General features: G+C 41.6%; 2 protein-coding genes across 4 annotated transcripts; both read right to left on the bottom strand.

Moving 5' to 3' along the window:
• Positions 1-4,658: 4,658 nt before the first annotated feature.
• LAYN (layilin) lies at positions 4,659-14,457 on the bottom strand. 3 transcript variants are annotated; one of them, XM_068658994.1, is made up of 8 exons: positions 14,061-14,447; positions 13,145-13,168; positions 11,706-12,003; positions 10,223-10,380; positions 9,899-9,937; positions 9,450-9,533; positions 8,620-8,722; positions 4,659-7,985 (listed from the first exon to the last, which is right to left on the bottom strand). In XM_068658994.1, the coding sequence occupies exons 1-8, from the start codon at positions 14,125-14,127 to the stop codon at positions 7,631-7,633; spliced, it is 1,128 nt and encodes a 375-aa protein (XP_068515095.1). In that variant the 5' UTR covers positions 14,128-14,447; the 3' UTR covers positions 4,659-7,630. The 3 variants fall into 3 exon arrangements, with proteins under 3 accessions (XP_068515095.1, XP_068515097.1, XP_068515096.1); XM_068658996.1 differs by lacking the exon at positions 9,450-9,533 and having other exon boundaries at positions 14,061-14,457; XM_068658995.1 differs by lacking the exon at positions 13,145-13,168 and having other exon boundaries at positions 14,061-14,428.
• Positions 14,458-14,581: 124 nt separating this feature from the next.
• Positions 14,582-25,836, bottom strand: HOATZ (HOATZ cilia and flagella associated protein). Its single transcript, XM_068659052.1, has 5 exons — positions 25,605-25,836; positions 24,977-25,062; positions 21,830-21,889; positions 20,053-20,105; positions 14,582-16,343 (listed from the first exon to the last, which is right to left on the bottom strand). Exons 1-5 carry the CDS (start codon positions 25,819-25,821, stop codon positions 16,283-16,285), a joined length of 477 nt encoding a protein of 158 aa, XP_068515153.1. The 5' UTR covers positions 25,822-25,836; the 3' UTR covers positions 14,582-16,282.
• Between the last annotated feature and the right edge of the window lie 2,044 nt (positions 25,837-27,880).

The raw sequence follows: 27,880 nt of genomic DNA, 5'->3' as shown, positions 1-27,880 counted from the left end.
CCCCCCTCAACCCCCGGCCCCGCTCCCGCCCCTCTCGTCACGGCCCGCGTCAGCCCGGGCGCGGCGTCGCCGTGGCAACCGGGGCCAAAATGGCGCCGGGGGGGGGAACGGGAGGGGATAAGGGGGAATGGGGGAATTTGGCCTCATGTGGGGGCCCTCCTGCAACGTGCCTCGCCGTGGTATCGCTGCTGTGTGAAAGCACCGTGGGGTTGCCGCCCCGCTCAGCCCCCACATGAAGCCCCGGTGGGGACTGAGGGGGGTTAGTCAGCCATCCACCCTTCCTGGTGGTGATGGATGGGGATGTGAGCAAGCTCCCAGTAATCAAGCTCCCCATAATCAAGCTCCCCGTAATCCTGCATGCACCAAGCATGATGCAAGCCCGGGCTGCTGCTTGTGAAACCTCCCTCCTGCTCACCTACCTGACAACGCCTCGTGGCGGTTCCAGAAACCCCAGCCACCAGCCACTCAGTCATGCTAGCACGATGAAGCTCACGATGCTAAAAGTAGCTTTTTTATTCTAAATCCCTACATGGTGCTGCTCTGTACCACCAAAAGAAGGACAAAATATTGCCTGGTTCCTGTTCACACTCACATATCCATACAAAATCTTACTAGTCAAAAGTTAACTTTATTGCCGCCCGCTCTAATCCATGTAAAACTTGACAACGTTGGCCCAGTATCAATTATAAAATATTTTTCATTTGCAACAGAAAACTTTGTTTGCAGAAACTTTCTCATGCCACACAGCATAATGTCATTTCTGGCCTGAAAAGTCGGGTTGCAAAAGCATTTCTTCATGCCGCTGCTGGAGGAACGGCAGTCACAAAACCACTCTTTGTCCAGAGCCACTAATGGCTTTTGCTGTGCTTCAAAGAAGGTAATTCAAGTGCTCCTCGGAACAAAATATTTTTTTTCTTGGACAAAATAAGAGGAGCACGTCCAGGCAATTTTCAACAGCCGACTGACAGCAACTGTAAAGCACATTTGCCCTCTAGTGGCTGCTGCTTCTGCCACATAACACTGCAGCTACGGTGCTCTGCTAATTCCAGATGTCAAAGATCAGAAAATTACCTTTTCCTCACCCAGGTATCGCATTAGAACAAAAGCACTGCAGATGGATAAGTGAAGGATAAGTGAAGGAACGCACACTTCGCTGCCCAGTAACATTTTATAGTGTGAGGGGAAACAAAACGATAAAGGTTTGAGATAAATCTCCAGGGGGGATTAGGCACATAACCCAACACTACCCTTCAAAGTTAAGTTTAAATTCTCTTAGTTGGTTTATCCTTGGTGTCATTTTAGGAATGGATTTCAGCAGTGAGAATGAGAGTTTAATAGAATAGATTTAAACAGAGAAGCAGTTTCCTTGTATATCCCATTAAGGCTGTTTCATGGGAGATTTTCCTTTTATCAGGATTGAAGTTGTAAATGCAACTCACATTCTTGCAGACCCAACACTAGCAAGCACTCAATGCCAAAGAAATGATACCACCTATCTGTATTTCTACAGGCAAATGCTTTTAATTTCTGTTTTTCCTTTGTGCACAAGGTTACGTGCCTAACAGAGGTTAGAGTGGCCTGTGGTATACAGAAACAAAGCCAGGTTAAGAACCAGCACTGCCATCAATACCTAAAGTGGTGGATTAGATGCGTGCATTCTTACTTTCTCCTAATTCCAGTTCAGTCACTGGGTGGCATCACTTCTGGCAGAGTCTGTAACCTTAGGCCACCTTTCCGATCTGTAAAATGGGGATAAGACACAATGCTAAAGTATTCCATTTTCTCCCTAGGGCCAAACTGGTACAAGACATCGTTCATCAGCAATGAAACTCCAGTGTGTTAGAACGCTGAATAACCTCCACAGTGACTCAGTGGAAAAGCCATTTCTTGGTGCTTAAAATAAGCATAAGAATGCTTCACCATCAGTAAGACATGTTCCAGGCAAACAAACTGCTGCGAGAATGTCATGTGCATGTTGAAGAATTTATAAGAAGAGAAATCAAGGAGACAGACTTCTCTGGTAAGTTACAAGTGCTGGAGTATCCAGCAGCTGATCTTTAAAGTGTTCTTGTTTTGTATTTTAATTTCAGTGTCAATTTTCCTTGGTACCAATAGCAGGCTGTGTAGGGGATTAAGCCACTGACAATAATAAGAGTTGTATTCAAGGAACTGCAGTTTATTACAAGCTGCTTCGTAACAGATTAGGGCAAAATTGTTCCAGATGGGAAAAGTAAAGCTGGCCAGAAAAGTTTATGGCACCATGTAAAGCAGAGAGAAAATTTCTCCCTATGATAACTCAAAAGCTATGCAGTTTCCAAGTACAAAAGTACACTTTCTCAAGAAGTTACTATGAATGCATTTCAAAAAGAGACAAATATTACAGTTAACTCAATTCATCAAATTTTAGAGGCACTGGCAAGAGCTGATTTTTGGAGGAATGTTAAGTTTTGCGTATCTGTCACTCCCAAGCCATCTCTTTCCACAAGATCTGTTTCGTGGTACAATCTGGCCACAGTCGCATAAAAAACAATATCCCCAGAGAAACAGCAATGGGACATGGGTATTTCAAAGAATTTCAATTACCCTCATTTCAAAAAGAACTTTTTTTTTTCTCATCACAATCAGCTGTTCTGCACAGAAGATAGATTTTTATTTATTTTTTTGTTTTTTTTTTTTTTTTTTTTTTTTTTTACAATGAATTCAGATAGGAGAGAAAACACTCATACTTCTGCTTACCTTTCTAATCTCAAAATCAGACAAGATCCCTGAGGTGAGAAAAGTAGTGACTGTGATTGGAGGCCATGGACATTAACTTCCAGCGCAACACAATTTAAACAATAAAAGCCCTCTGAAATGTAAACTGCGTGCACAAAATAAGGAAAGGACATAAATAGCCTTACTCGGCCCCATTACTAATAAAACACTAATTTGGGTCACTTATGCATGACTTAATACCTACTTAATCTATCTCTGCAGCGAAGTAGCTGGCCTGACTTCAGAGACACTGAGCACATGCAGCTGAGTTTGCCTGACTTTGGTAAGTCAGCAGCTCAAAGACTAGGGCACACATTTAGTTGCCAAAATACGGCTTTACATGTTTACACACCTAAGCTCCAACATCTGGCTTGAGGTTTTTTCTCTCATTTCCTGTTTTTCAATGCCTAAAAGATGCTTAGAGCCTGCCAAAAGGGGGGAGGGGTGGGGAGAGACAAAACACCGAGGCTGCTGGACTAGAAGTGGATACACACTCAATTGCTTAATAAAAAACACTGATCACTGCTTTAGAAAATCTGAAGATTGGTAGCACCCGGCAACTCCCCTCCACCAGGATTTTGCTGCCCAGGAGACATGGTTAACTGGATATCATTTTCAAAACATGCAGAAGACTTTTTTTTTTTTTTTTTTGAAGAATTACTTCTTTGTTTCAAGGCTTGATGCTGTACCACTGCCTGCTGAAGGAGCAGCTTCAGATTGGCACACACACCATTATGCTGCAGGTATGCAGGAAAAGTGTTGTGCACAAAACCCTTGCCTATAACATTCAGGAAGTGGGAGAAGCAGTTGTGGCAAATGACCGAAGTATTTCCACGCTTGCAATACACAGCAATAGCACACAGTCCCAAAAATGTCTTCCTGAGTATTTGTATTGGCAGAGCATGCTCACAGCCACGTCCTGCACTCAGTTCTGCTGTTGTTTCAGTCCCGCAAAACACTTTCTGCCAAAGCTTTTGGCACATCTTTGCTTCCTGGTGGCCTGTGCAAATCGGTTTTGCTTCATTTTCCTATTTATTTCCATGCAATGAGGAACAAACTTTGAGCAAACTCTGTCAAGAGCTAAAATCATTTCAGATGCTTCACTGTTTGTAAGCAAAACCACACTATCAAAGTTGGGAATATTCACCTGCAGAGCAATAGGTGGATAATATTTGTGTTCCTGCTTGGCATGCCTTATTTGCTTGGTCATTCTCCTTCCATTACCTGGTCTCTAATGAAAGAACACAAAAGACTGATCCAAAACCTGGAGTTCAGAAAGCCCTTCAAAGTTCTTGATGTAAAGCAAGACAAAGCAGCTACAATATTCTATGATCTATATGTTCTGAATATTTTTGGCCTCGGTAACCATTTCATAGCATCAAGACTGCCTCCATCTGATCCTTTCTTTTAGCTCTGCATTATATTCTTTATGCCCTCAGATGGAACTCACCCAGTAGAAGCCTGGCACCTCACCACATCAGATCTACTGTCCGTCACTGTGTACACAAGGTATCCCAGACAAGGGAAATAGTCTTAATTAAAACATTCAACCAGGAAAAAAAAAAAAAGATTAATGGAAATCTTTCCTTGCCACGCTATTTCAGGCTCTTAAATACGAGTGTTTGGCTGAGAAATGACCAAGAATTACACAACAATTTTCACAACTGCTTAAGACCCAACTCGGTAACTGAACTAAAGATTTAACAGGGCTATAAAGCTTGAAAATTTCCCTAAAATCATAACACTAAGGATAAACTTCAGTGACTAGTAGTTCCTACTGCAGTAAATACTGTGTTCAGAAGTTGTATTCTTGAGATCTATAGACAAAAGTTTTGTTGAAAAGCTGATAATTGCAACCAATACTGAATAGCAGATTGTTTTTATTTTTTTTTAGTCTGGTTAGGTAAATGGGAATTTACTATTTTTATTTAGCTTATGAAAAGGTTGAACATGATCCAACAGAATAAAAACATGAATTGCCATATGCAGGGTCAGGTACCAGAACTGTTCAATCAAACCATGTCTTTAATCCAAAGTTTTTAATACCTAACGACTTAGTGCAGACACGCTTCAAAATTGCTCCACAGATCTGCTGGACAAGAAAAATTAAAATTCTGGCAATTATAAGGCCTTATTACTGTAGTCTCAAAATCAGTTTGGAGTCGCTCATTTTCCAATTCCAAGCATTCCTGAAAGCCTGTGAAATGCTGTTATTTTCATTTTCCGCATGGAACCGAGGCACTGGGTGGCTAAGATCAGAGACAGTATAGAACTGAATCCAAGTGGCCCCAAATACATCAGAACGTCCTAACTGCTTTTTCTTCAATGCAGATGTCCAGTTTCCCAGTGTTTGACATGGTTGTGTGACACTCCCACTTCTCTCTCAGTCCAATGGGATACGCTCAAATGAAAACACCAGTTAAGAAACATCTCCATTGCTGGAGTAATTGAAAACAGAATAAGCGCAGACAAAGCAAAATGAGCTGCTTTACTCAAAGCTGAACATATTTGCCTTCAGAATATATTAAAGATGTATGAAACAGCTGAGACATCAGAACAGACAGAACAGAAATGTTAATGGCCTAACCTCACAAAGCTTTCTACACACACAGCTATGAGCATGCAAAGATTTCCAGCAAAAATCTGTGCAGCTCTGAATGCAAGCCTCCGAGCATATTCCTGACTTCAGTATTAACAGCTGGACTCAATTCACATAAGAAACTCAGGCTAGTTTTGTACTTAAAAAAAATAATAATCCAGAGGCCATACTGCTATCAGTATAGCATGGCCACTGACTTGGCCTCAAAGTCTGCAGAACTTGTGCTCCAAATCCCACACATTCATTTAGCACTGGTGTGTTCAGGTAAGGACAAACCTCTTTAAAAAGCAGAAGAGCAAAACAACACGGTGTTGTCTGTCTATAGCCTGGAGCAACTGGGGAGCAGAGGAACGGACCGTGCCTTTTTGTTTCAGTGGGGGTCTTAGTGTATTTTCAGTTTTGCAAGCTTCATACCAACATCAAACATCTTACAGAAAATAGTTCTTTATGCAACTAGTGTGCTTATTTGATACATCTCAATTCCCTTCCCATTCCCTTGAAATTTACACATACTTCCAGCTTCCCACAAGCTAACTTTTACAGTTGCATTCAGCTAAAGCAAGGCCATATCCAGCAGCACATGGGATTTTGCCTTGAATATATTCAGCTCAATACATTGAGTTGAATTTATGTTTTTATCCAAACTCCTCTGCTACTTCACTGCACTGACAAACGACTTTGCCGCAGGAGTTCGCTGCAAGTTCCTGTAGAGATTGTTGTAATACGGCCTTACTTCTGAGACACAAACATTGATCTGACCATGTCTTGTGAACAAAACACGTCAGAAAGACCTAAGCAAAAACAAGTTAATTATGACCCCAGGTTGTCAGCACTGCTCCCGAGCCCGCATTCACAGTCTTTCTTCTCAAACATATACTGTGATGCTCTTTACTACGTGGCATCACAAATTAAAAGCCTGTATGGGTGATGCTGCTATGTCCTCCTCCTAATGCACTGAAAATAAATCTTTGATTTGGAAACCTTTGAACTTTTTTTCAGGAAAATTCTCATTGCACCTGAGTTTATATTTAGTTATGACAGCTATACCTTATCATTCATTTCTACTCCTTCAAATGTGTGGAAAATACATGTAGATACCTAACATGGCTTCAAAACAATGCCTTGAAAACTATGTTAAAATACCATTTCTTCTCCCACTTCATGTGGGAATTTCATGAACAATCTCCTTAGTACCTCCCCTTGATTTTTTAATCTACATACTGGAATACATTAAGCCCCTGTAAATAGACAAGAGTTTATGATAACTGATTAGCACAATACTGTAGTTTGCCTATCAAAAATACTACTTTTAATCCAGTTTCATGTTCACCTACCTCTTGAAAAAACTATTTGTATGGAGACTAACACCAGGATGTCAGTCTTTGGGGAATTCAGTATAGGTCTCAGGCCCAAGGCAGCAAAAAACCCTCCAACTGACTATTCCTTTTACAAGAAAGGAACTGCTATTTGTCACTTAGGTCAAATTAGCACATCTCTAGACAGCTAAGTCGACTGCAGTAGTTTCCAATAACAATTTCCAAGACCAGAAAGCTTTGGAGTACTCCACTCCAAAGCTCAAGGAAGAGCATGAAGTCCCCTGTTGCTTGCTTGGCAATTCCTTTTTGCAGAAAGATTAAGTGAGGGGACAACTTAGCCTTGCACTTACTGAGATTCTTTCAAAATCAACTTAAAGGTGCAAGTAACACAGTTCTGTGCTACGACTCATACACGCTACCTTGGCAGTAAGAACTAGGAGGAAAAGCAGTAGAAACCACAGTGCTCCCCTAGTGAAGTGCCTGCCAGGGTCATATAGAAGCCACGCAGCTGGGACAGGCTGGCATAGGAAGAATGACCACCCTGCAACCACAGCAGCTCCCTTTAGGACACCTAGGAAAAAAGCAAGGTGTGCCCAGTGATTGACTTTTGACTTTCAGTGCCTCTGAAGATGTGCGGGTCAGTTTAAATAAATAGGTATTTTGTATTGTTCTTTAATTTCAAGGACATTAATACTTTCTTCTTTGGAGTGCAAGAAGTATCAGGACTGGAGCTACTGCTGGGGCAAAATGGGGGTTTGATGCAGAGCAAGATACATAAATACTTTCCAGTTTGGATCTTTAAAACCCATATTCTTTCAGAGAAAAAGAAGAATACAGGGATGGTGCAAAACCTGTGTACCTCCCATATGCTATCTTTCAAACAAGTGCATGGGGAAGGCAGGTTAACTTGTGTTGACATTCACTTTGTCATCCACATCTCAGGCTTTTTTTGTCCATTTCCTTAATATCCATAAATCTCATTCTCCACCCAGGCTGATTCCTTGCTCCTCCCCACACGATCTCCACACAGTTCATAGATGTCATTGGTCACAAAGCCACTTTCAGTACTAGCCAACGTCACAAAGCCGCTCGACGTGTTCATTGCCACATCATCATAATCCCTGGAGAGGCTGTCGAGCACCTTCTCTTCTTGTGTGCGGAAGGAAGAGTTCTTAATATCAGGCCTGGTTCCAGCCAGATCTGCTTCGGATTGCTTCTTGATTACTTTGTAAATCTCCAGATTTGGACTGTTCCTCCTGTGGTTAGAGAGCCAGGCATCTTCCTCCTTGGGGCTTGCTTCCATTTGTTCCCTTCTCCTGAGGGATAGAGGAAAGAAGACAAGTCTAACATGTTCTTTTACAGAGGCAAACAAAACTATACCACACCTCTCTTAAAATAATCTAAAGATGACCCTTCAGGAAAGCTGACATTCCGAGCCTGGACTCAGGATGACATTCGTTACTACTTAGAGTTCCAGGTGTGTGGCACACAGAGCTCAAGGCTGACACCCCCAACACTACAACCACCATCCCCACCAAAGGGACTATGCACCCAGGGAAAGCAAGAAGAAATTGATCGATATTATTTGCTCCAACTACACACATCCTCCTATTTCTATTAGGTTTTCACTTTTGAATGGGATCTTCTGATATTTCAGATCTCTTCTTTATTAAAGAAGCTTAAAACAAAGTGATTTTGAATGGTTAGCATTTACATTTTTCCCTAACTACTGTCTATCTGTGAATAGAATAAAATAACACTTTTTTTTTTTTAATTTAAAATGTTATTCATAAGTAACTTGGCCTGGAGAGTCCATGCTACTTTTTTTTTTTTCCCCCCGACTGAAAGCAGTCAGCTCCAGAGCATCTGACAGAAGTCTGTAGCTAGCTGTAAAATTATTGCCAGGACAAGATATCACAGGTTCACTTATTACAGAACAATGTCACTTGCCTCTTTGCAAAAATCCAAAAACAGAAGATGGCTGTAATGACCATCAGGAGAAGCAGCACAGGAATGCTGGGAATGAGGATGTAGGCAAGACTCTGAACAGGTTCTGGGGTAAAAATGAGATTCCAGCTTTTATTCACTTCTAGTTGCATTTCACACACACAGAACTACATAGAAAAATTAAGTTACACAAGGCAGCACCATCACACCTCAATGGATTTCTAGTCTTGTTCATAATCTAGTATTTTCTACACCCTTGCAAAGCCAGCAACTCCAATAGACTGATCATCTCGTAACACAGGTTAAAATAAAAATAAACTCAAACCCACATGATGAGAAACTAACCCGTATTCTGTCTCACTGTGACAAGGCAACAGCAGTGCGAGTTAGGGATATGCTGGCTTCTGAAAACTTACAAGGCAGAAGTTTCCAGAGACTGGAGTGTTATGATCTGTGAATTTGTAGGGGAAAGTCAGCATGGCAAGAACGAATAGGAAGTTTTTAATAGTTAATAATAAGCTTACTAACAAAATATTAACAATTCTGACCTTCAAGAGTGATTCAATAAATTTAAAGTATCTTTTTCAGACCTTAGGTACTTTGCTGTAGACTGGGAGCATTTTGGTAGTGAAAGCAATCATTGAAGGTTTGTACTGGAAGAGAGTTGCAGGAAGGTGTCCCCTTCCCCCTTGAGATGCAGTTGCCTAAATTCAGGCTTCTACATTTAAGGTCAAACACTTCAAACTGAAGTGCTGAGTGTTTGCAGCCACACGTGAGATATGGGCCTGCAGAGATAGAGAGAGACCATGCCAGGTGTTGAATGAGCAGCGTACCTTTGGCTTCTTTAACTGTTACATTAGCATCTTGCTTATGGCGTTCTTCTGGGAATAGCGCATTGAAAGGCTCTGTTGTGACATCTGGAAAGAAGCGTCTTAGTTAATATTGCAGGTGTTATTTGCAAGCAAGCGCTTAAGAAACATAAAAGATGAGGGTGAAAGAGGATGGGAGAGACTGCCAGCTGCCAAGTGTAAGGTCTACTGGTGCCCTTCTGCTGAGCTTTCTGCAGCGTGTCCAGTAGCCCCAGGTACTGCAGCAACAGCAGGACCACGACTCTGCAGGCTGGGTTACAGAATAGATTGAGGGACATGCAAACCACAAGGATGCCTCTTGCTCATGGGGCATGCAGTCTGTGAGGGTCCTTGACAATGAACATTAACAAAGGATTTCTACTCAAAATTAGTACAGTGTTAAAAAAAGCCCTAAGCAAGTATCTGTAACTGACCTCTTGGAGAGTTCTCAATTGGAGCAGTTGTTGGCTTCTCTAGAAGAAAAAAAAAAAAAAAAAGATAAGTTTCTTGTAAGTTTGAGTAGGGACACCAAGTGTACAGAATATTGTCCAAGCAAGCACCCTTTTTATGTTCTCTCCCTCTCAGGCTCCATTTGAAATCTCAAATATTTTTTAAAAATCTCAGAATTCATAAGTCGCAAGGCAAGTACCTACAGATATTAGATACTGAGATTGTTTTTACATCAATACCATAATCTCCTCATACCTCCTCTTGGGAACTGGGAGCAGGTTGTTTTTTAAAACAGAATGACTCATTACCAAGAGAATATTTGCAAATGAAGTTATTTTTCATGTTGCATCTGTCGTCATTCCATTGAAACATGTAAGGACCTCCAACACCTGGTGGGGCAGATGGCTGATGGTACATCACAACACAGATTTCACTCCCACAGGATGGCTCATCTACATACCAGTTCCTAAGAAAACACAACAAACATATCAAGTAAGACCTGAAGTCTCTTTCCATGATACTGCAGAAGCCCTGCGAGGCTGAGGAAAACTCAGAACTTTGACTTTCAGTGCACACTGTCAAAATAATTTTACTTTCTGGCCTCAGTGCCCAATGCCTACAAAACTGACATGCAGTTAATAAGAAAATGAAATAGGTAAGACAGAATCTTACCTAAAACTAGGAAACTGCTAACATAAAATGAAGATTTTTTTAAAGACAGGCTGTAAGAAACTTCACCACTGGAAAACTTGGAAGGCCTTTCCACACGGGATGTAGGAAGTAGGCTTCACTATCTAACACTCTATAATATAATCATTACTGAAAAGGCATTTTACGCATCTCTAAGAAGCACTTCTAAGGTTATATATCCTGATTTTGAAAAATGTTCAATACCCACTAATTTTGGAACAAGCAATATTCTGCATGCCAAGCACTTCTTGGAAGCTGATCTTATACCGTAGAAATACTTCCAGATATGCCAAGGTATTCAACATGAGGGAAAATCACGTTTCAATCATATCCCTGTACTCCCTTTCCTCCCAACACAACCCTACCACCACCCCACTTCCCCCTCTCAAGAAAACTCATCTTCTCTTTGGCTCAGTTATTCAGTTTTATTCTGTTCTGTCCACCGCAACTAACATCTCTTATGGGTTCCCATAGCAGTTAGGTGACAAGTTGCTATAAAATATTTAATAACATTTGGGTTATTTCATTAAATCCATGGTTCAATGACTAAATGCAGCATGAAGTTCACAATGATTAGTGAACGTTGCATAGGTACGTTAGTTTGTTTTTCCAAGACTAATTACGGGTTTGATAGTAAACATCTACCAGGCAAAATTCTGGAGCCTGAAGTTCACTGTGGAGCTGGCACCTTATTGCCAAGGCTTTCCTCAACCCATCAATATTTAGAGCAGATTCTCGTATATTTTGATACCACCAAGGCAGACCTTACATGCATGGATTTAAGAGTATCTTTTTCTAGAAAACGGTGACTTATGCTTGAAATTAAATCATAACTTGAGGCTAAACAAATTGGGGTTCAATGACGAAGTGTGCAAGCAGTGAGGACAGCTCCAGCAAACTTGGATTAATTATTGAATCATCTGGATAGGATGAACTGCTCTCTGGAGATACGACCACTCTTCAGTGACTACAGGAGGAACATACATGACAGCTGGGACAAAATCACTTGATTCTTTTCAAAGAACCCTTCTTGATTGCTAAAGGCAAGTGACAATCCCTGACCAAGATGCTGCCCAGTCAGTCGCACTCCCCGGTACCTACCGGAACTTGGATGAGCTGCCATCAGACCAGGAATAGAGGTTCTGACAGTCTGTGCTGTTGTCTACCTCTGCCTTTTTCCTTCTAAGCCCTATCCAAAAATCTCCATCAGAAGCCATGAGACTCTCAATAAATTTTTGAATCAATCCTTGCTCCGCTTCTGTTTCAATACTGACTAAGTGTCCACCGTCAGCTCTGCAGTAAAAGTGCGCTTCTTCATAGGTGACCCTGCGTGAAGCATCATGAAAATAAACTGTTTTGTAGCACGGCCGCTGCGTTCCACCCCGGCAAACTGTCTGTCCTGCAGAAATGGAAAGAAACCCGTTACAGAAATCATACCGACTAATACCGAAAGTGGACACTACTGCTTTTATTTGGTTGAGCTTTGCACTTTGTGACTATTCACATGGAGAATACAACAGAGGTAAAAAGCCTCTTGTATAATTTGAATGACTAATGGTATCTTCAAACTTTTCTTTCTGGATGTAGCAGTTTCGGTAATGCTGCACAGCAGTGCTCATGTCCTGCACACCTCAATTTCCCTATGACTTTTCTGCAGTTTGAAGACTCCAGGATTTCCTTACAAAGAAGTAACATTGTGCCAGAGAACAAGGTGACCTATTCAGCCTTTTAAAGAGACTTCCTTTACAAGAGTTCAAGAATGCATCTCCCTCTCTACCCTTCCAAAAAGTGGCTTCAAATCATTAAGATTAGAGACCCCCTTCTACATGCAGACCTAACAATCATTTAGCTTATGGGGTCTAATAGTTCCATGGAGCGTACTGCAGTGTAGCAAGGTGCATTCAGGCAGTCCGATTTGTAGGCAGCACCCTGCTTTGCAATGTTACTGACTGCCCAGTGCCTGTTTCGTACTGTCATACAGCAAGGACACTCATGCATGAAGCAGCATGTCTTATGTTGATTATACGGAAAATAAAGATCAAAGCGAGAAGATACATAATCTAAAAATTATACACTTCTGTTTCTCAACACAAGAGTCCCAATATTTAGGCTACGGAAACAAACAGTTTTGTTTTGCTTAGTAAATATTTATTTTCAAACACACCACAGACACAATCTGCTAACCTCCACGCTTTTACAGAAGAAAACTGTTTAGGGATTACAAGAGAAAAGCGACATTTATCATGTACTCAAGAACATGCAGACAGGTCATTATAAACCCATCTACAGGATTTATGCTGGCTTTTCTTTACTCTTCCACGTCCTACCATAGCTACTCTGAGACTGGAACTTCCAACACCTTTCAAAGTGGAGCTTTAAAACAGTTAAGTACTCACAGAGTCTGCTAACATCTTATACAGAAATTAAAACTGGCTGTACTGCAAAAACAGCATTTAAAAGTATATCTTTAGGCAGAACCTGTGTTTCTCTTGATCATTTAACACTCATGCATGCTTGGTGAAAAAGGCAAGAACCCTTACCTCTTCTGAGGGACGCATCCACTGCTATTGTGAAAGCCAGGAGAAAAGCGGAGATGGCACGTTTTTACTATAAATCTGCAGCAAGCCTCCAGAAATGGTGTTACAAACTACAGTTGGGCTCTTTTCTGATACACAAACACTTTTTTTTTTCCATTAACTGGCAGAACATCTGTGTTTTATTAGCCAAACTCGCCATTGCTTTCAAATAAGGAAAAAATTCATGCAGTTGATCACTGTCCAGACTTCATTGCTAGTTAACTTTCCAAACACAGATTAGGATACGCAGCCCTAACCAGTGCTCAAAGGGTCCCTCACATTTTCCCCTTACCTCCTCGTTGCTAACACGGGACCTGCCTCCATGCCTGCTGACTCCAGGACTAGGAAAGGCTCAGTTACATCAAAAGCAAGAGCTTGTGGAAAGAAAAATACATCACCAGCCCCAGAGCTCACTGCCCCAGAAGTCTTGCTGCAGCCAAGGACAGGGCAGAATTTTAAAAGAATATTTCTAGGTGTGAGTTGCTTTACATGGGACTAAGGGAGCATCTCCGTGCTGACAGCGGCCAGGCTTTGGGCATCCCCCAGCATCTCAATCCCATGCTCTGCAGGCAGCTGACACCGCCCTGGGGGGGACACAGCCCCAAATCCTGCTGGTCACCCCGAGCTGCCATCCCACGAGAGGCGACCGAGCTAAAGACATGAGTGCTGAGAAATGAGCCGACTTGGCAGAGGAGCAGTCCCACATCCCAGCGCAGCCTGGGCGCAGCGCAAGGAAACCCCCGGGGTGCGGAGCCCTCCCCGGGCAGGACAGACGGCTCGGGGGGGGAGAGCTCCGTGCCGGGGAGCACCCACCCGCTCCCTACCCCTTGTTACCCCCTGCCCCTTGTCACCCCTTGCCCCTTGTCACCCCCTGCCTTACCGCCGGGCAGCCGGGTCCCCGTCGCCCAGCCCAGCGCCGCCAAGCCCAGCGCCGCAGCCGCCAGCATCGCCCCGGCTCCCCGCAGCGCCCGGCCGCGGCTGGAGCAGGGGTGGGATGGGGAGGAGCCTTCTTCTCCTTCTCCTCCTCGGCTCGCAGTTCACCCCTTGCAGCCGCCCGGCCCCCGGCAAGGTGTGCGCGGCGCTGGCACCGCCACCCGCAGTGGAGAAGGGGCAGGAGCTCCCCCTGCAGCCCCTCCGCCGGCTGCTTTTTCAGAAACCGTCTGAAGACCGAAAACGGGAGAGAAGTTGGCTTCCAGCAGCGGTGAATAACTGCTGAGCCGGCATTTCCCCCGCCTGGTTCCTGCTGGCGAGGAAACCGGTGCGCGCCTCTTTCCGGCATCCCTGGCTGTCTCCAGCTGAAGTTGTGCTCGGAGCCTTCTGCAGGCTGCGGGAAGGGGGAGAGCAGCAAGGAGACACCAAACAGGAGCTTCAAGGGCTACAGATTCCACTCAGATACTGATGTCAATAATTTAAGAATTTAATCGTTTTATAACAATTCAAACCTATACCAACTCTTCACAATACAGTTGGAGAAACGATTTCTGAAATGAGTACCTTAAACAGAAAAAGGTCCTTCAAAAAGCCATGCAGACATTCCCTTCCAGGTCACCAGGACTCGGAAAGTTCCTGGATATGAACTGAGGCCATGGCTTTGCAGTCTGTCATGCCTCTGAAACACAGAGCAATGGTTATCCAGGGCATACTTTTTGCAATTCCAAAATCCTTGGTGATCACAAGCGTAGTTTAGTAAATACTTAAGCACTTTAGCAACTTTACAAATAGGAGCAATTCTTCCCCGATTTACAGGGAAGAACTGAACAGTTCAACTGGCAGTAGCCTGGGTTTAAGACTGAATTCATGCCTTTACCAGCCAAAGCTTCATCATCTTAAAGCTCTGCCAGTGCACGAGGTCTTTGAAGAATGCTTAGCACAAAGGACATCCTGTTTAGAGAGCTTTTTTCTTGTTTCACAGAAAATAAGCAATGTACTCACAAATAATTAGTGTTCCTCGAGACTAAACAAACTCTTTACAGCTGCAGGTATTGTCATAACAAAGCTTAAGCCCCCTGGCCCATCATTTTAGAAGTCTACCCTTTTTCTAGCGTATATGCATACTAAATTCATTGGAAAACATTTCTGTAATGGCTCTGAAGGAAAACAAACAAACAAACATTGATGTATATGCATGACAAGTAGTGGCAGCATTATAAACATTTTTTCTTGAATTAATGGTAAGTATTCTGCCACATGGCATTAGTTTCTTCTAGTCTGTCCCACAGCAAGAGCGGAACTGGTGAACACAGTACCATAGAACCCCGAAGTGATTACCAAAGACCTCGCGCTTTTCAGCAGGAAAGTGCAGTAGCTGACAGAAGCCTTGTTGATCTTTTTATTAAAAGACGTCAACTCCAACCACTTGAACACTACAGACACTTGATAACAAAGCTTGCTGTGTTTATTGCATAATCCTAACACTGTTACTAGCCACAGACTCTTCCTTTTGACCTCTTCCTTTTTGACCTCTACTTTTAAAGAGCAATTTCACAACAGAGGTAAAACACTTGCACTCCATTTATAATTTTGGAGAATTGAGCACAGAAAATGAATATATTCAATGTAACAACCCTTCAGATCATAGAAGTGTACCATTTGAATGCTGACCAGTAAAGTACGTGAGTCTTCAAAGCCCACAAGTCAAAAATCCCAGGACCACTCTAGTCCATGGAAAACAAGTCTACTAGATGTTTGTTATGCCATCCCTTTGAATTACCTTAGGCAGCAGCTTGGACAAGTCCTTGGACAAGATTGACAAACAGCTACTCGCATACATTGTTTACTGCTGTAGTGCCAAGACAACAGAAAAATGTGAGGACAAACAGCACTTCCCAAGCCACTACCATCACATTAGGACCTAACAGTTTAGTAAGTAAAGCAATTAAGCATTTATTTCAACTTCAGCAAAACAAAGAAAATGATGGATAGGTTGCTGCAAGTCTATCACAGCCTTTGTCCATCATGTTATGTCTCAGTATGAGCAACTAGAAGTGTAGTCAAATTAGAAACGCACATTTATCGAAGTCCAGAGCAGCACAGTTCTGATAACAATTACTTTTTTTCTGGAGCAGAGAAACATTTCATTGTCTTCATCAGAGTTTAGCTGAACTATTTGAGGGCCTTCACCGCTTCTTGATCCTGATGGTCTGCTTCAAACACCTTCTGCCTGCTGGAAATAACAGAACCTTGTCAGAAAGTAATCTGTTGATGAGGAAAGTGCAGCTAATGTACAACAAGGAATAGTACAAGACAGCTGCCAGGGTACAGAGCTCTTTAACCCATAAGGATGTGATATTATGACACAGGATAAGTGTATCTTTAAAGAGGGATGCCTTGTAAATGCCTAACTACAAGCAGAAAACAGATTTACAGAACACAAGTTCGGAGAATCCACACAAAGGAATACCCATATAAATACCAAAACTTACAGAGAATCTATTAAGAAAAATCAAGCTAACAGAAAAACCACATTCCGTCAGGTCCACTACTGCACAGGATTCATATCCCATTCTGAATTTTTTCTTGTCAAACTGAGGAGTTCTATTAAAATTGTAAGCACAAGAAAACACAGTACCCAAACCTCACATGGAGCAGACTGCTCTGAAGATTTCACAGCTTTGATGGAACTTGACAGCCAAAAGTTTGACAGTACTGGGGGTGAGAGGAGTTCCCAAACACTGATGGAAAAAAGGAGGAACTACGAGGAAATTAGCTAGCAAGAAGCTGAGGTTTTGCCACACACTTAAATAAGTGGTGAGGCACATACATACTACTCGTTTCTCATAGGCAGGAAAAGAATCGAGTCTAGACCAAGGGGAAATAGACAGTTGATGTACAAAGGCAACGGGAACAGCCTACTCTAAGCAATTCTGCTTCCTTCATTGTAGGAATCAGTGCAGTTGAACCTGAATGATCACATGTTCCCAAACACCTACAATGGCATAGCACCCTGAATCTGAGCCGGAGGACCACAGCAGGCAAAACCTTCTCTGACCTACACCAAAACAATACCAAATGTGACTTGTCAGACATGCTCGCAGAGGACTATAAATACAGGGCTAAGAATATCACAGCCTCACTTTGCAGCCCTCAGTACTTTCTATATTCAGGTTGGATTAAAGGCTTTCAACACACATTACATTTACGTGAGTTTATCACTACAGATACATAGTTTACTGGGACTTCTTTTTAAAACAATTCCAATATTATTCAAAATAGGTTGCAGTTATATATGTGTCAGTATAGAGGTGCCTTATACTAGCTTAATGCCTTTCTCCATGGAAATTTTTTTCTTTTTATCAGTACATACAACTTTCCATTGACGGACCTGTATCCACTTGAGAGGATTAATTAAACTGTACATTTCAAGCAACACGAATTCAGTACAAAATCCCCAAGCTGCTAGTTAAACAAAGCCAAAAAAGCCAAACCACTGAATGATTTAGGCAATTTCCCCTGAACACTAGAAAAGAAGAAATCAGTATTTCTATTTTTAAACACTTGGAAAGTGAAGGTCTATGAAAACACATGCACAAATCACGAGCCCGCTGAAATCAGGAATGGGACGAGAAATTACAAAAGAGAAGCTACTGAAGGAAGAAACAAACGGGAAGAGTCCATTTTCTGTGAAACATTTTGACAAATGTAGCTCTTCTAGAAATCATATTTTCTCAGCTATTCATTGAGTTGCCTCTGGAAACAGGAATCATCCTGGTCAATACAGGCTATAAACCTCTTACAAGACATTAGTAAAATTGGTATGATCATATTTCCCAGTAATGAGTGCTAACAGACCATTACAAAAACACAATTATTCTAATTAAATACAGCAATAATCAATACCCTGTGCTCTGGGTGACTTTGCTTCAGTAAATAGTGATGCTTATTTTCCAAACATTAAAACATTTAAATGAAAAAAAAAATATAACAGGATAATAAGCCAGTGTAGCTTTCTTCACAGGCCATAAGCTTCTATCTAAAACGTGAACCTCAGTCCTACACCCGTACAAACAAGTATTGCTTAGGTGAAGAGCTCCAACAGCTGTCCTTGGCACAGGTTCAAGACAGCTTTGCCTTTTAGTACGTATCCTATGATGGTTGGAAGATTTCTGTGTGGACGTTCCCTTATGCCTACTCCCACAGCTGCTCACCTCAGCAGACATTGACCTTCAGCCTTTTCACCTGTTCCAGATACTTCTGTTTTTCCTTTATAGCTAGCTCCAGAGGTAATAGTCTTGCTAAGAATTAATTGTCTAATGCCCAGTGTTTTCCTGAGGCATTTGCTTTCAAAATGAATTGCTGACAGTCGTTTCTCGGCTTTCATATCCATATGGTAAGTTGGAAGGAAGATCTAAGCTGCAGATTCATTGCTTAGCCTTTAAGTTGTGGATGTTCAATGACACCACCTTGCTTTAACTGGTGCCAGTGCGAGAAAAATGGCCTCACTTATATTATATAAATGCCATTCATTAAAAGGAAGAAATTGCTAAATCAAGGGCTGTGAGGTACCTTGTCAGCATTTTCAAAGATGAGATGGTTTTAAGAACAAAGAGCAACTTCTTAAAAAAAAAAAAAAAAAAAAAGCTATACTTTTTAAACACTTACCACTGTACTAGACCCAAATGCATATTTAAAACTGACTTCACAGGTCCCACCTGACTGACCCAACTATAGATGGGGCAGTGAAAGCAAAAGTAACTGCCTCAGCTCACAATTCAGAGCAGAAAGTATTAGTGATAAATGTGAAAAGAATCAGCTAGCCAGTAGTGAAAAAGCAAACCACTAGCCCTGCCCTTCTGAAACTGAGAAGCAACTTGTTAAGACCAGTTAAACCACCCTTTAATCTGAAACAGAGATCCCTTTTATGAAGGCAACATAAAGGGAAAGCAACTGCAACACTGGCAGTAGACAAAACATGCTGTTGTAGTTCTGCTGGGGCAGTTTTCCAATCCTTCTCACTCCCAGACTAACACTAACAGCAGATGACCTTAAACTTGAGTTTCTGCTTGCATAGTACCCACCTGACAGTTGCAGGGATCCTGTTTATTTTAACAGATAGCTTTTGACACTGGAAAATAACAGTATTTACATCATCCAGGAGGCCACAGGCAAGTGCCAAAAAGGAAACTGTCTGACCTAACATAAACAGACTGTCAGCAACCTCACGCCTAATGTTTACTGGAAGTTAAAAGAATCTTTCACCACCTGGTTTAGCAACTGTCACATCTACATCACTGGCCTCAAACAATTCGTGCATTAAGGCTGACTTTCCCTGTTCCAGATCCTTTCCAGACTCATCTTCCACAGCATGACATGCTGATGTAACATGCTATTATGGTGATCTTTCTTTGGATCTATAGCAGGGAAATAAACAAGGAGACTTGTTTATTAAAGTGGGCAAAGTATAACCAAAGAAAGCATCCATACAGTGTGATGCGACTGACAAGGTCACACTCGTGCTTTTTCTCATTCAGACTAGATAGGCACTGGAAATAAACAGGCTTTATGATATTTCCTGACCCTTTCAAAAATATAGAAGCCACTGACAACTGATCTTTTTCCTGACTTCTGCATTTGAACCAGAATAGCAAAACTGAACTCTTCATGACTTTACAAAAAATGTCTGAGCTTCCACTTCCTTCCTCAACCCCTATCTAAAAATAAATGGAACACATAGAGAGTAAAGAAGTACAGAACAATAGCAGTAGTCGACTGTTCAGCCTTGCCTTTCCTAATTTTTTTCATAATAGGTATTAATACAGGATAAAACAAACTTATTTTCAAAATAATAAGAGTAATTAAAACAGAGCATCTTTTCTCCCCAGATAGATCCTGACTATTTAGATAGAGGAAAACTTATTTTTGAGTATTTTCATTACCTTACTTCATCAGCTTTGATCTTCGGTTTATGTGGACGAGAAATCAGTTCTTTCTAGAAAGAAAAACACTCAGTGATTATCACTAGCTCATTCTAAACTTACTGCTTATCCTGGAAGACGGCTGTATACAAACACTGAAAGATTATTCTAGCAATAGTATGGGAGGTTTTTATGTGCTAATATGGTACCTGAGTAATCAGGAATAAGGAATTTGTATGAGTTATTGTGTAAGAAGAACAGAGTCTCGTGTTCTGTTTCAGGCCTAGCTTTAATGCATGGAATTTGGATAAAGCAGATATACTTGGGTCAGCATTTTAATGAACTTTGAGAAAAGCAAATATTTAATATTTACCAGTTTAAAAGCTTAAATGAAAAAAGAATGCTTTTATGTCCAAAATGAACACGTCATTTCTGGAAGTATCCTTTGAAATCTTGTTTTCTAAGTTACTTTTCAAATCACTACACTTATCAGCTTAAAAATGTCAGTTCTACTCTCTTCTATCAAGTGTAATTAAATTGTATTAATCAGGATATGTAGTTTCTTCAAAAGAACAGATGTTTAACCTTATATGGGGCAAAACCTCATCTATCTCTGCTTTGTATCTTGTGAATTACAACTGAAAAAAAGGATTGCCTAATATAATACAGACCTCTTATTCTTCAATCTTCTTTTCCTGATAAACATCCGTCCATGCCACAGAAAAACATTATAAATCAGTAAATCTAGCATTCACTACTGATAGTAATAATAAAAAATCCCTAATTGGAGTTCTTCCTTTTAATGCTCAAATTCAGTTTAAGAAAGCTTTTTAGGGAGCAGAGCATGCCAAACCTACAGCCCATTTTATAGCTCTATTATAAACCAAGTTTTAGCATTTCAGTGGAAAAAAGCTTGAGACAACAATGAAAAACAATCTAAGCAATTACATTTACAATGAACAGTCTGTAAAGATTCTTTTGACAAGTTAAACTAAAAAAATAGCCACTTAAACATAACTGTATTAAAGATGGTGTAATTTAAATAGCTGAAGTCCTGTCATTATGCATCTGTAAGTCCGTTTCCTCACCACCATTCTGACAGCACTAGCTACTGCTTCTGCTGTATTTCTCAGTCCCATGTTGTTCAAGCATTTTTCCTTTTTCCTACCTGCCTCCACCAGTGAGGTCAGCTTCAGTTCCCAGCTGCTCCTCCCAAAAGCATCTCCTCATTTTCTGTGGAAATTCTGATGTTCATAGTTGTTCCTTTGAGATAGCTTGTCTTGCAAGACCATGCACAAGCTGGTCTCAAAGACTCTTCTATTTTGTTGTCTTGGCAAAAGGCCATCATGTTGCAGCTGACTATATCACACATATACCCATACATAAAGCAGCATGGAAACAGTTATCTCCAAGCACTGTAAGATATTTATAACATCAACATCTTGCCACTTGAGGTTTTTCAGATTGTGGATAGCCATAATAACTAGATTCAGCTGCCTTGAACAACTTCTAGCTTCCACACCTATTGCTTCCTACTGCCTGGCCTAACTCCTTCATGATCACACAGCTTACAGGATCCTCCTTGCTTTAGCAGTTCGTAAAATGTAGTCAACTTTTCTTCATGCTTAATCAGTTCAAACCAAGGTGTTTTTGCTATGCAAGACTGCTGTAATGGTACATCTTGCAACACGCCATAAACCCTCATACATTGAATCATTGTCCTTGCAACGCTGTCCATCTTGTAAAGGATGCACAAACCTTGAGATGCATCTAGAGCATAATCAGAAGAAAAACTTACTTCAATCCTTTCTTCTCTCTGCTTCCTCAGCAAAGCTAGTATATCTTCTCTTTTCTTGGCCTGAAAAGAAACATCTACTACAATGAGCTCAGAAAAATGAATTAAAAGCTTGTGCTTCATGATAAACTTGAAAATCCTTACCAACCTAAGAACTAGCATGAGCATCTAGAGGTTATAAGATGGGGTTAATTCAAGGACTTCCATCTGCATGATGACTCATTACAAAACCTTTTTTATCTGAAAGGTGCAACCAGAGATAACTTGTCATCACTATGCAGTTTTGGATTAAGCCAGTCTCTGATATTGTGTAGAAGTGATATCAAATGGTGATAATTTTAACATTTAACGATTCCTTTCAACCGATGGTCCAGGTTCTCCTCTCTACAAGAAAAGCACACATCCCAGAACTTGTTAAAGATCCTCTCTTTATACAGTTGAAGGAAAGAATGAATTTCTAAGGAACAATGCTTCAGTTCCTACTGAGAGTTTTTCTGAGTATTCTGATTTCCAGACACTTCAGCACATCCATACATTGTTCTTTATGGAAGTAAACACCTTTCGGATACAGTGAGACACTCCTATTGAAGCTGAGTAAAAGTACATTACAGCATTTTCAAAAATTCTTGGTAAAACATTATGAACCAGACACTCCAAGAAAGAGTTGGACAACCCTACCAAGAAAGAGCTGCAAACATACCTACCCACTAACTCAGGAAAGAGAGCCTAGGCCTGAGCTTACATGAGCTCTTGCCACGGGTGAAGAAGATCCCAAGGGAAGATGCTCGTGCCCTTTAAGGGCTATTAGTACCCTCAGGCCCCTGCTGAGCACACCCAAAACACCTGATGATGAAATGAGCTGGTAGAGCATTACCTTAGCACTTACTAGCTAAAGATAGGCAAATAAGACCAATATCAAAAGGAGTGGCCAGAGTGGATAACCATCTAGTAATAATACACAGATCTAGTCAGATAAGTTAGGCGTTCCTATTTTAAATGGATTACATTGATTATTCAGATTTACAGCATTTATAGTTTTGAAATCTTTATTAATCATGAAGTACCTTGTAAAGCCTGTGAGAATTAAACTGCAGAATAGCCCAATGTTCTAAAAGACAACAGCTATTTTGCCATGTGCTTCAGTCCTATTTCAGATGAAATTAGCTAATTAAAATAAGCATTTCTGTTAAAAAAAAAAAATCTGTCAGTTTGTAAAATAAGAGTGTTAATGCAGCAAACATTTCCTTCTAAAAAACCCTGACCCTGTTCTACTGTGGAGCCAGAATTCACTTCCTAGACCCACACAACAGGGTTTCCAGGTTTTGCTCACCTAGGGGCCATGCTGCAGGAACAGAATGCCCAAATCAAGTCTGAAAACTGGGCTTGAACAGTAAATGACACCTATGCCTGATAATAACGTGTATATTATTCTTATTTCATTCAGTGCATTAATTTTCATTTTCTTAGAATATTTGAGGCTTATAGCATGTCCTGTAGTTCTAGAAAGTAATTTACTTACTGAAATTAATCAGCCATCCGTATAGCTGCCAGATGCCCAAAGCTGCAAAACCTTGCTATCATCTATTGTTACTGAATTAAAAAAAATAAATAAAAAATGAACGGAAGAATCAGGGAACTGTTGCTGGCTTTAGCCAGAATTTAGAAAGAAGGCTAATTGACGATAATGGATGAGATGCATTATGGTGTTATTAATTAGAAAAGGAGGATTGCTGAGTTGCAGGAAAGACTTGCAGACCTCAGCGCCTTTCTGCACCTCTTGCAGATTGCTCTCATCTGGCCTGCTTCCCGAATATAGGCTAGAGGCTTTTCAGTAAAAATGTGGAACATTTTGCTAAAATGAAAAAAATATAGTATCATTGCAGAGCCAGGCTGACAATGTTATCCTATATTTATTACTAGTTTTTTTAGTTTCCACTACTTATGTGAATTGTACTCATGGTATATATGTGGAACATCAATTCATGATTTAGATTAATGGTGACTTCAGGAAAAGTTTTTATCTACAGACTACATCAGTGCCTTGAAAGCAAGCACAACTGTTGTCTGCATCTTACAACAAAGCAGTAGGAGAAACCCCAAGCTCTATATACAGTCCAACCCCACTGTTTTGGAGGAGATGAACATTGAAGATCTGAATACCATGTCGCTTATTTTGCTTTTTTTCATAGTCAATTTAATGCTTGAGCAAACTTTTAAACATGAATCCTACCAATCTGGTGTAAATGGAGAGTGCATTTTATGAGCACAAATATTGAATATCTACAGGAACCAATAACTAAAGTGCTGACTGGGTGGTGCCATGGCAGATTGATGTTTGCTTTTGTAAAACCCCACTGGATTCAGCAGCAGTCTGCAGCCCAGAAGAGTCCAGCCTGAAAGGCTCTACAATATCCCAGTTGCACCTTCATTTGGAAAGGCAGTGTCATCTATAAACGCAATTTTGATGTTACCTGCTAACATCTAGTTTGTTCTGCAGCTGAGTAGTTTCTAGAAAACTTGTAATGGCTTGGTCAAGCAGCGCATGAATTATACCAATAAAAATATCACCTAAACCTGTCCCGGAGTGACAGGCCAAGGCAGAAGCAGTCCTGTAGAAGCTGATTTAATAACCACTCACTACCAAGTTTCCCGCATCTCACACTCAATGAACTCTTGGCACTAGCTGCTGCTGGGCACAGAGTAATGGAGATCTATTAATAACTAAGGCGACTAAGAAATTAACCTAACCTGCTTCAACGTCTGTATGCCAGGATTTTTTGTGTGAAAGTGCATGCAGCAGTAGATTTCCCCCCCACCCCCAAATTATCCACTTTTGGATCTGGGAACTCTCAATTGGCTTCTATTAGATATTAAATCAGACCAGACATTATGTGCTTACTAGGAAGAAATTAACTATGCAGCCTACTCCTTTCAGCCCTGTCCCAAGCAAACTTATTCCCAACTGGGAATAAATTTAAGCTGAACATCAAAAAATGGGCTGCATCATGCAAAGCTAACTGTGGGCCAGGTCCAGGCCATTTTTATTACTGTTCATAACTTCATTTCCAAAACTGCAGAATTCCTCCAAATGGCATACAAAGAGTGAACGGGAATATTTATGAGAAAAGAGTTGGGGTTACTGGCTCTTACCTGCTGAAGATATTTTTCTTTTACTTTAGTTTTCTGCACATCTTGAGCTTCGGAGATTCTCTCTTTCTCACTGCTTTGCTCACTTTCTAATTGGGACAAATGAGAGGCAAATGACCAAGTGCTCCTGCTACCACTGTCCTTTGCAGAGGGCAGCTGAACTGTAGCAGGCTGTGGGGCTGTTCAGAAAGTGTCTGGATCCCCAGACAGCAGGTATCAGCTGAAATATCTGTCAAGCAGGGACTGTGTCTCTTTTGTCACCCACAGCTTATTGGCATGACTTATTCATTCCTCCAAATTAATTCCTCACAGAAATTTAGGCAACTAAGGTTTCATGAGCTGGGGGCATACAGTAGCCATACTTACTGCGAGGGAGCAGCGGGCCCTGGAGAGAACTACTTCTCCCTGGAAAGAAAAAGGACATTAAGGGCACTTGGAAAGGTGGTGGGTGGTGGTGCAGGGTGGGTGGGGGCCCTAAGGAAGGTTTTGGGGACCCTGAGGTGAGCATGGGGCCCTAGGGTAGGTGTGTGGGGCTGGAAAAGGCCTGCAGGCAGGGCCCCCTCATGAGGCTGGGTCCCTCATGGGGCTGGGTCCCTCATGGGGTTGGGTCCCTTATGGGGTTGGGTCCCACCAAGGAGCAATGTTTCCCCATAGGGGGGGCAGGTCCCCCTCAGGGGAAGGTTTCCCTCACGTCGAAGGGTGGCAGGGCCTAGAGAGGACTCGAGCGGTGGCGGGAGCGTGGCTGAGTTCCAGAAGATGCGGGCATGTTCCACATCAGCTGGGCTCGAGCCAGCAAAGATGAGGAGCCCATCGGGCGCTGTGGGGCACTGCCCAGGCTCTGTGCCCATGGCACCACTTGGGGCTGCAGCCTGGTGTCTCCTCTCCATCAGGTGGCCGTGATCAGCTTAACCTGCCCGCTCCTGGCCTGCGGCCCCAAGGAAGAGAGAGGATGGCTGGACCCTGGTGCTGCCCACGCTGCTGACATGTTCCTGTCACCGTCACCTGCTGTGGTAGGTACCCGTCACCCCTCTGCTGGGGACCTTCCCTTTTCACGGGTATTTTTTGGGTGGCAGGAGGGGACACTGCAGCCAGCTCAGGGGGACACAGCACCACAGATGTGCCCAGGGAGCCTGGGTCCAGCTGTGTGACAGACTGCCTGTCACACTAAGCATGAGACACCAGAAGGCTGACTGCTTTTTGCACATCCCATTTCAAGTGTCTTCAGGCCATCTTTCACTTACACCTAGACACAGGCTTCTGTGGGAAAGGGAATGCCTGTCACCACCCTCCCTCTAGTTCATCAGCTTCAGGTAGCCAGTTGCCCTCAAACCTGGTGGTCTCAAAATGTCCCACTGAAGTATTTTTTCCTGGATGCTTACTCCAGGCTAATTTCTGTTTTAAAAACTTTATTTGCAAACATCAGGTGAAGTCACAACTTCCTTCTGTATTTCTGCGGCTGATGTTATTAAAGCTCTTACGTAAAAGGGGAACATGGAACTGGAAGCCAGTGAATTTACAAGTCCCATCCATGGGACTGTCCTTTCAGTCTGCACTTGTAGAGTGTCTAGCATAGAGCAATCCACTGACTAAAACAACATTCGTTTTCATTTAAAAATCACAAAGCTGAATTTTATTTATTCAGCAAGAGTAAATGGAAGTGAATTTTGGCCACAGTGGCCTTAGGCAAGTGTAAGGCTGAGATGAGCACAATCAGAACTGGAGCTGGTGTCTACAAATTTTATAAAGAATAAAACTTCCAATTTGCTCTCATGTTTTTTGAGTGTCCTGTAGGCAAAACAATTGTGAATGAAATGTAACACACATTCTTCCATGTGTGACAGGCAGTCCAGAACATCGCATTTGTTTTATTCCACTGCCCTGCAGTCTGTTAGGCCAATGCTTCTTAGATGCTTCTTCAAAGAGGTCAGTCTGCCTGCCTTCTGCAGTCAAAATTCCTGTGCGTCTGATTTCCACTGAGATATCTTCCAAGCCTTTTTACCTGGCTGTGTGGTTAGTGATTGTTACTTTTGGCAATCAGCTAACTACACTGCCTAGTAACTAGGCTGATCTAAGAGACAGTTCCCTTCCAATTCCAACTTTTATGAAGACCGTTTTTTTTTGTTAAAAAAATAAACAAACAAAACCCACAAAACCTATTATAACAGATTCTAACACTATGAAGGCCGTATTTTTCCCATTATTAAAACTGTTGGACATTAAGCAAACTGATCATAGTAAAAAGCATTTATAGCATTCAGGGAGTTTAATATTTAATCATTGATTAGAAACTCCTTAACTCACTAGCTTGTTAAATAAGGCATGAAAGCTAAATGAGAATTACTTTCCTTATACATGACAGATAAACTAAATGGCAGAACAGAACAAATTCTTAGCCCATTCCTGGTGCATAAACTATTAAGTATACTAAAAGTCTTAATGTGGCTAAACAATTTAAACACAGCAGACAGTATTCTTGCTCCAGGAACACTCCTAAGGATTTTAGCACCAATTCAGGAAATCTCAGATTTCACTTGATATTGGCAACATATAACACACACTTCTCTTGGACAGCTAGCATTTCTGGAAATAAAGCTGTAAACAAATAAACGTTATTAATATTTTTGCACTAGGAATAAAGATGTTGTAAGGCACGCAGCTTTCTGTAGCGAGGCTGTAGCAGGGAATCCTGTGCATTGTTTTGATGGCAGTGAATTTAGTGATTGTGAAGCAATGGATACAATCAGCTAACTACACTGCCTGCAAACCAAGCACCACTCTTGTGATGGTGTCATGGAGTTCAAACCTGGAAAAAAAGAAAGCACTTTGATAATTTTTATTAATTTAGTCTACCACATGACATGTTCTTATAGTGACAATCAATTGATAGTAATGGAAAACATTGGTCAT

The sequence above is a fragment of the Anas acuta genome, chromosome 23 (genome assembly GCF_963932015.1).
Source record: "Anas acuta chromosome 23, bAnaAcu1.1, whole genome shotgun sequence".
NCBI classification, from domain to species: domain Eukaryota; kingdom Metazoa; phylum Chordata; class Aves; order Anseriformes; family Anatidae; genus Anas; species Anas acuta.
Note: the sequence above shows the minus strand (reverse complement) of the source record. Positions and strands in the feature narration are given on the sequence as shown.

Excerpts from the sequence above, each read along its gene's own strand:
- LAYN (XM_068658994.1), bottom strand. The coding sequence starts at position 14,127 with ATGCTGGCGGCTGCGGCGCTGGGCTTGGCGGCGCTGGGCTGGGCGACG. Across the intron at positions 9,534-9,898 it reads AATTGAGAACTCTCCAAGAG|ATGTCACAACAGAGCCTTTC; the intron begins GTCAGTTACAGA and ends GCTTCTTTCCAG. Across the intron at positions 8,723-9,449 it reads AACAGTTAAAGAAGCCAAAG|AACCTGTTCAGAGTCTTGCC; the intron begins GTACGCTGCTCA and ends TTTTTACCCCAG.
- HOATZ (XM_068659052.1), bottom strand. The coding sequence starts at position 25,821 with ATGGGCACAGAGCCTGGGCAGTGCCCCACAGCGCCCGATGGGCTCCTC. Across the intron at positions 21,890-24,976 it reads AAGAAAAATATCTTCAGCAG|GCCAAGAAAAGAGAAGATAT; the intron begins GTAAGAGCCAGT and ends GTTTCTTTTCAG. Across the intron at positions 16,344-20,052 it reads ATCAAAGCTGATGAAGTAAG|CAGGCAGAAGGTGTTTGAAG; the intron begins GTAATGAAAATA and ends TGTTATTTCCAG.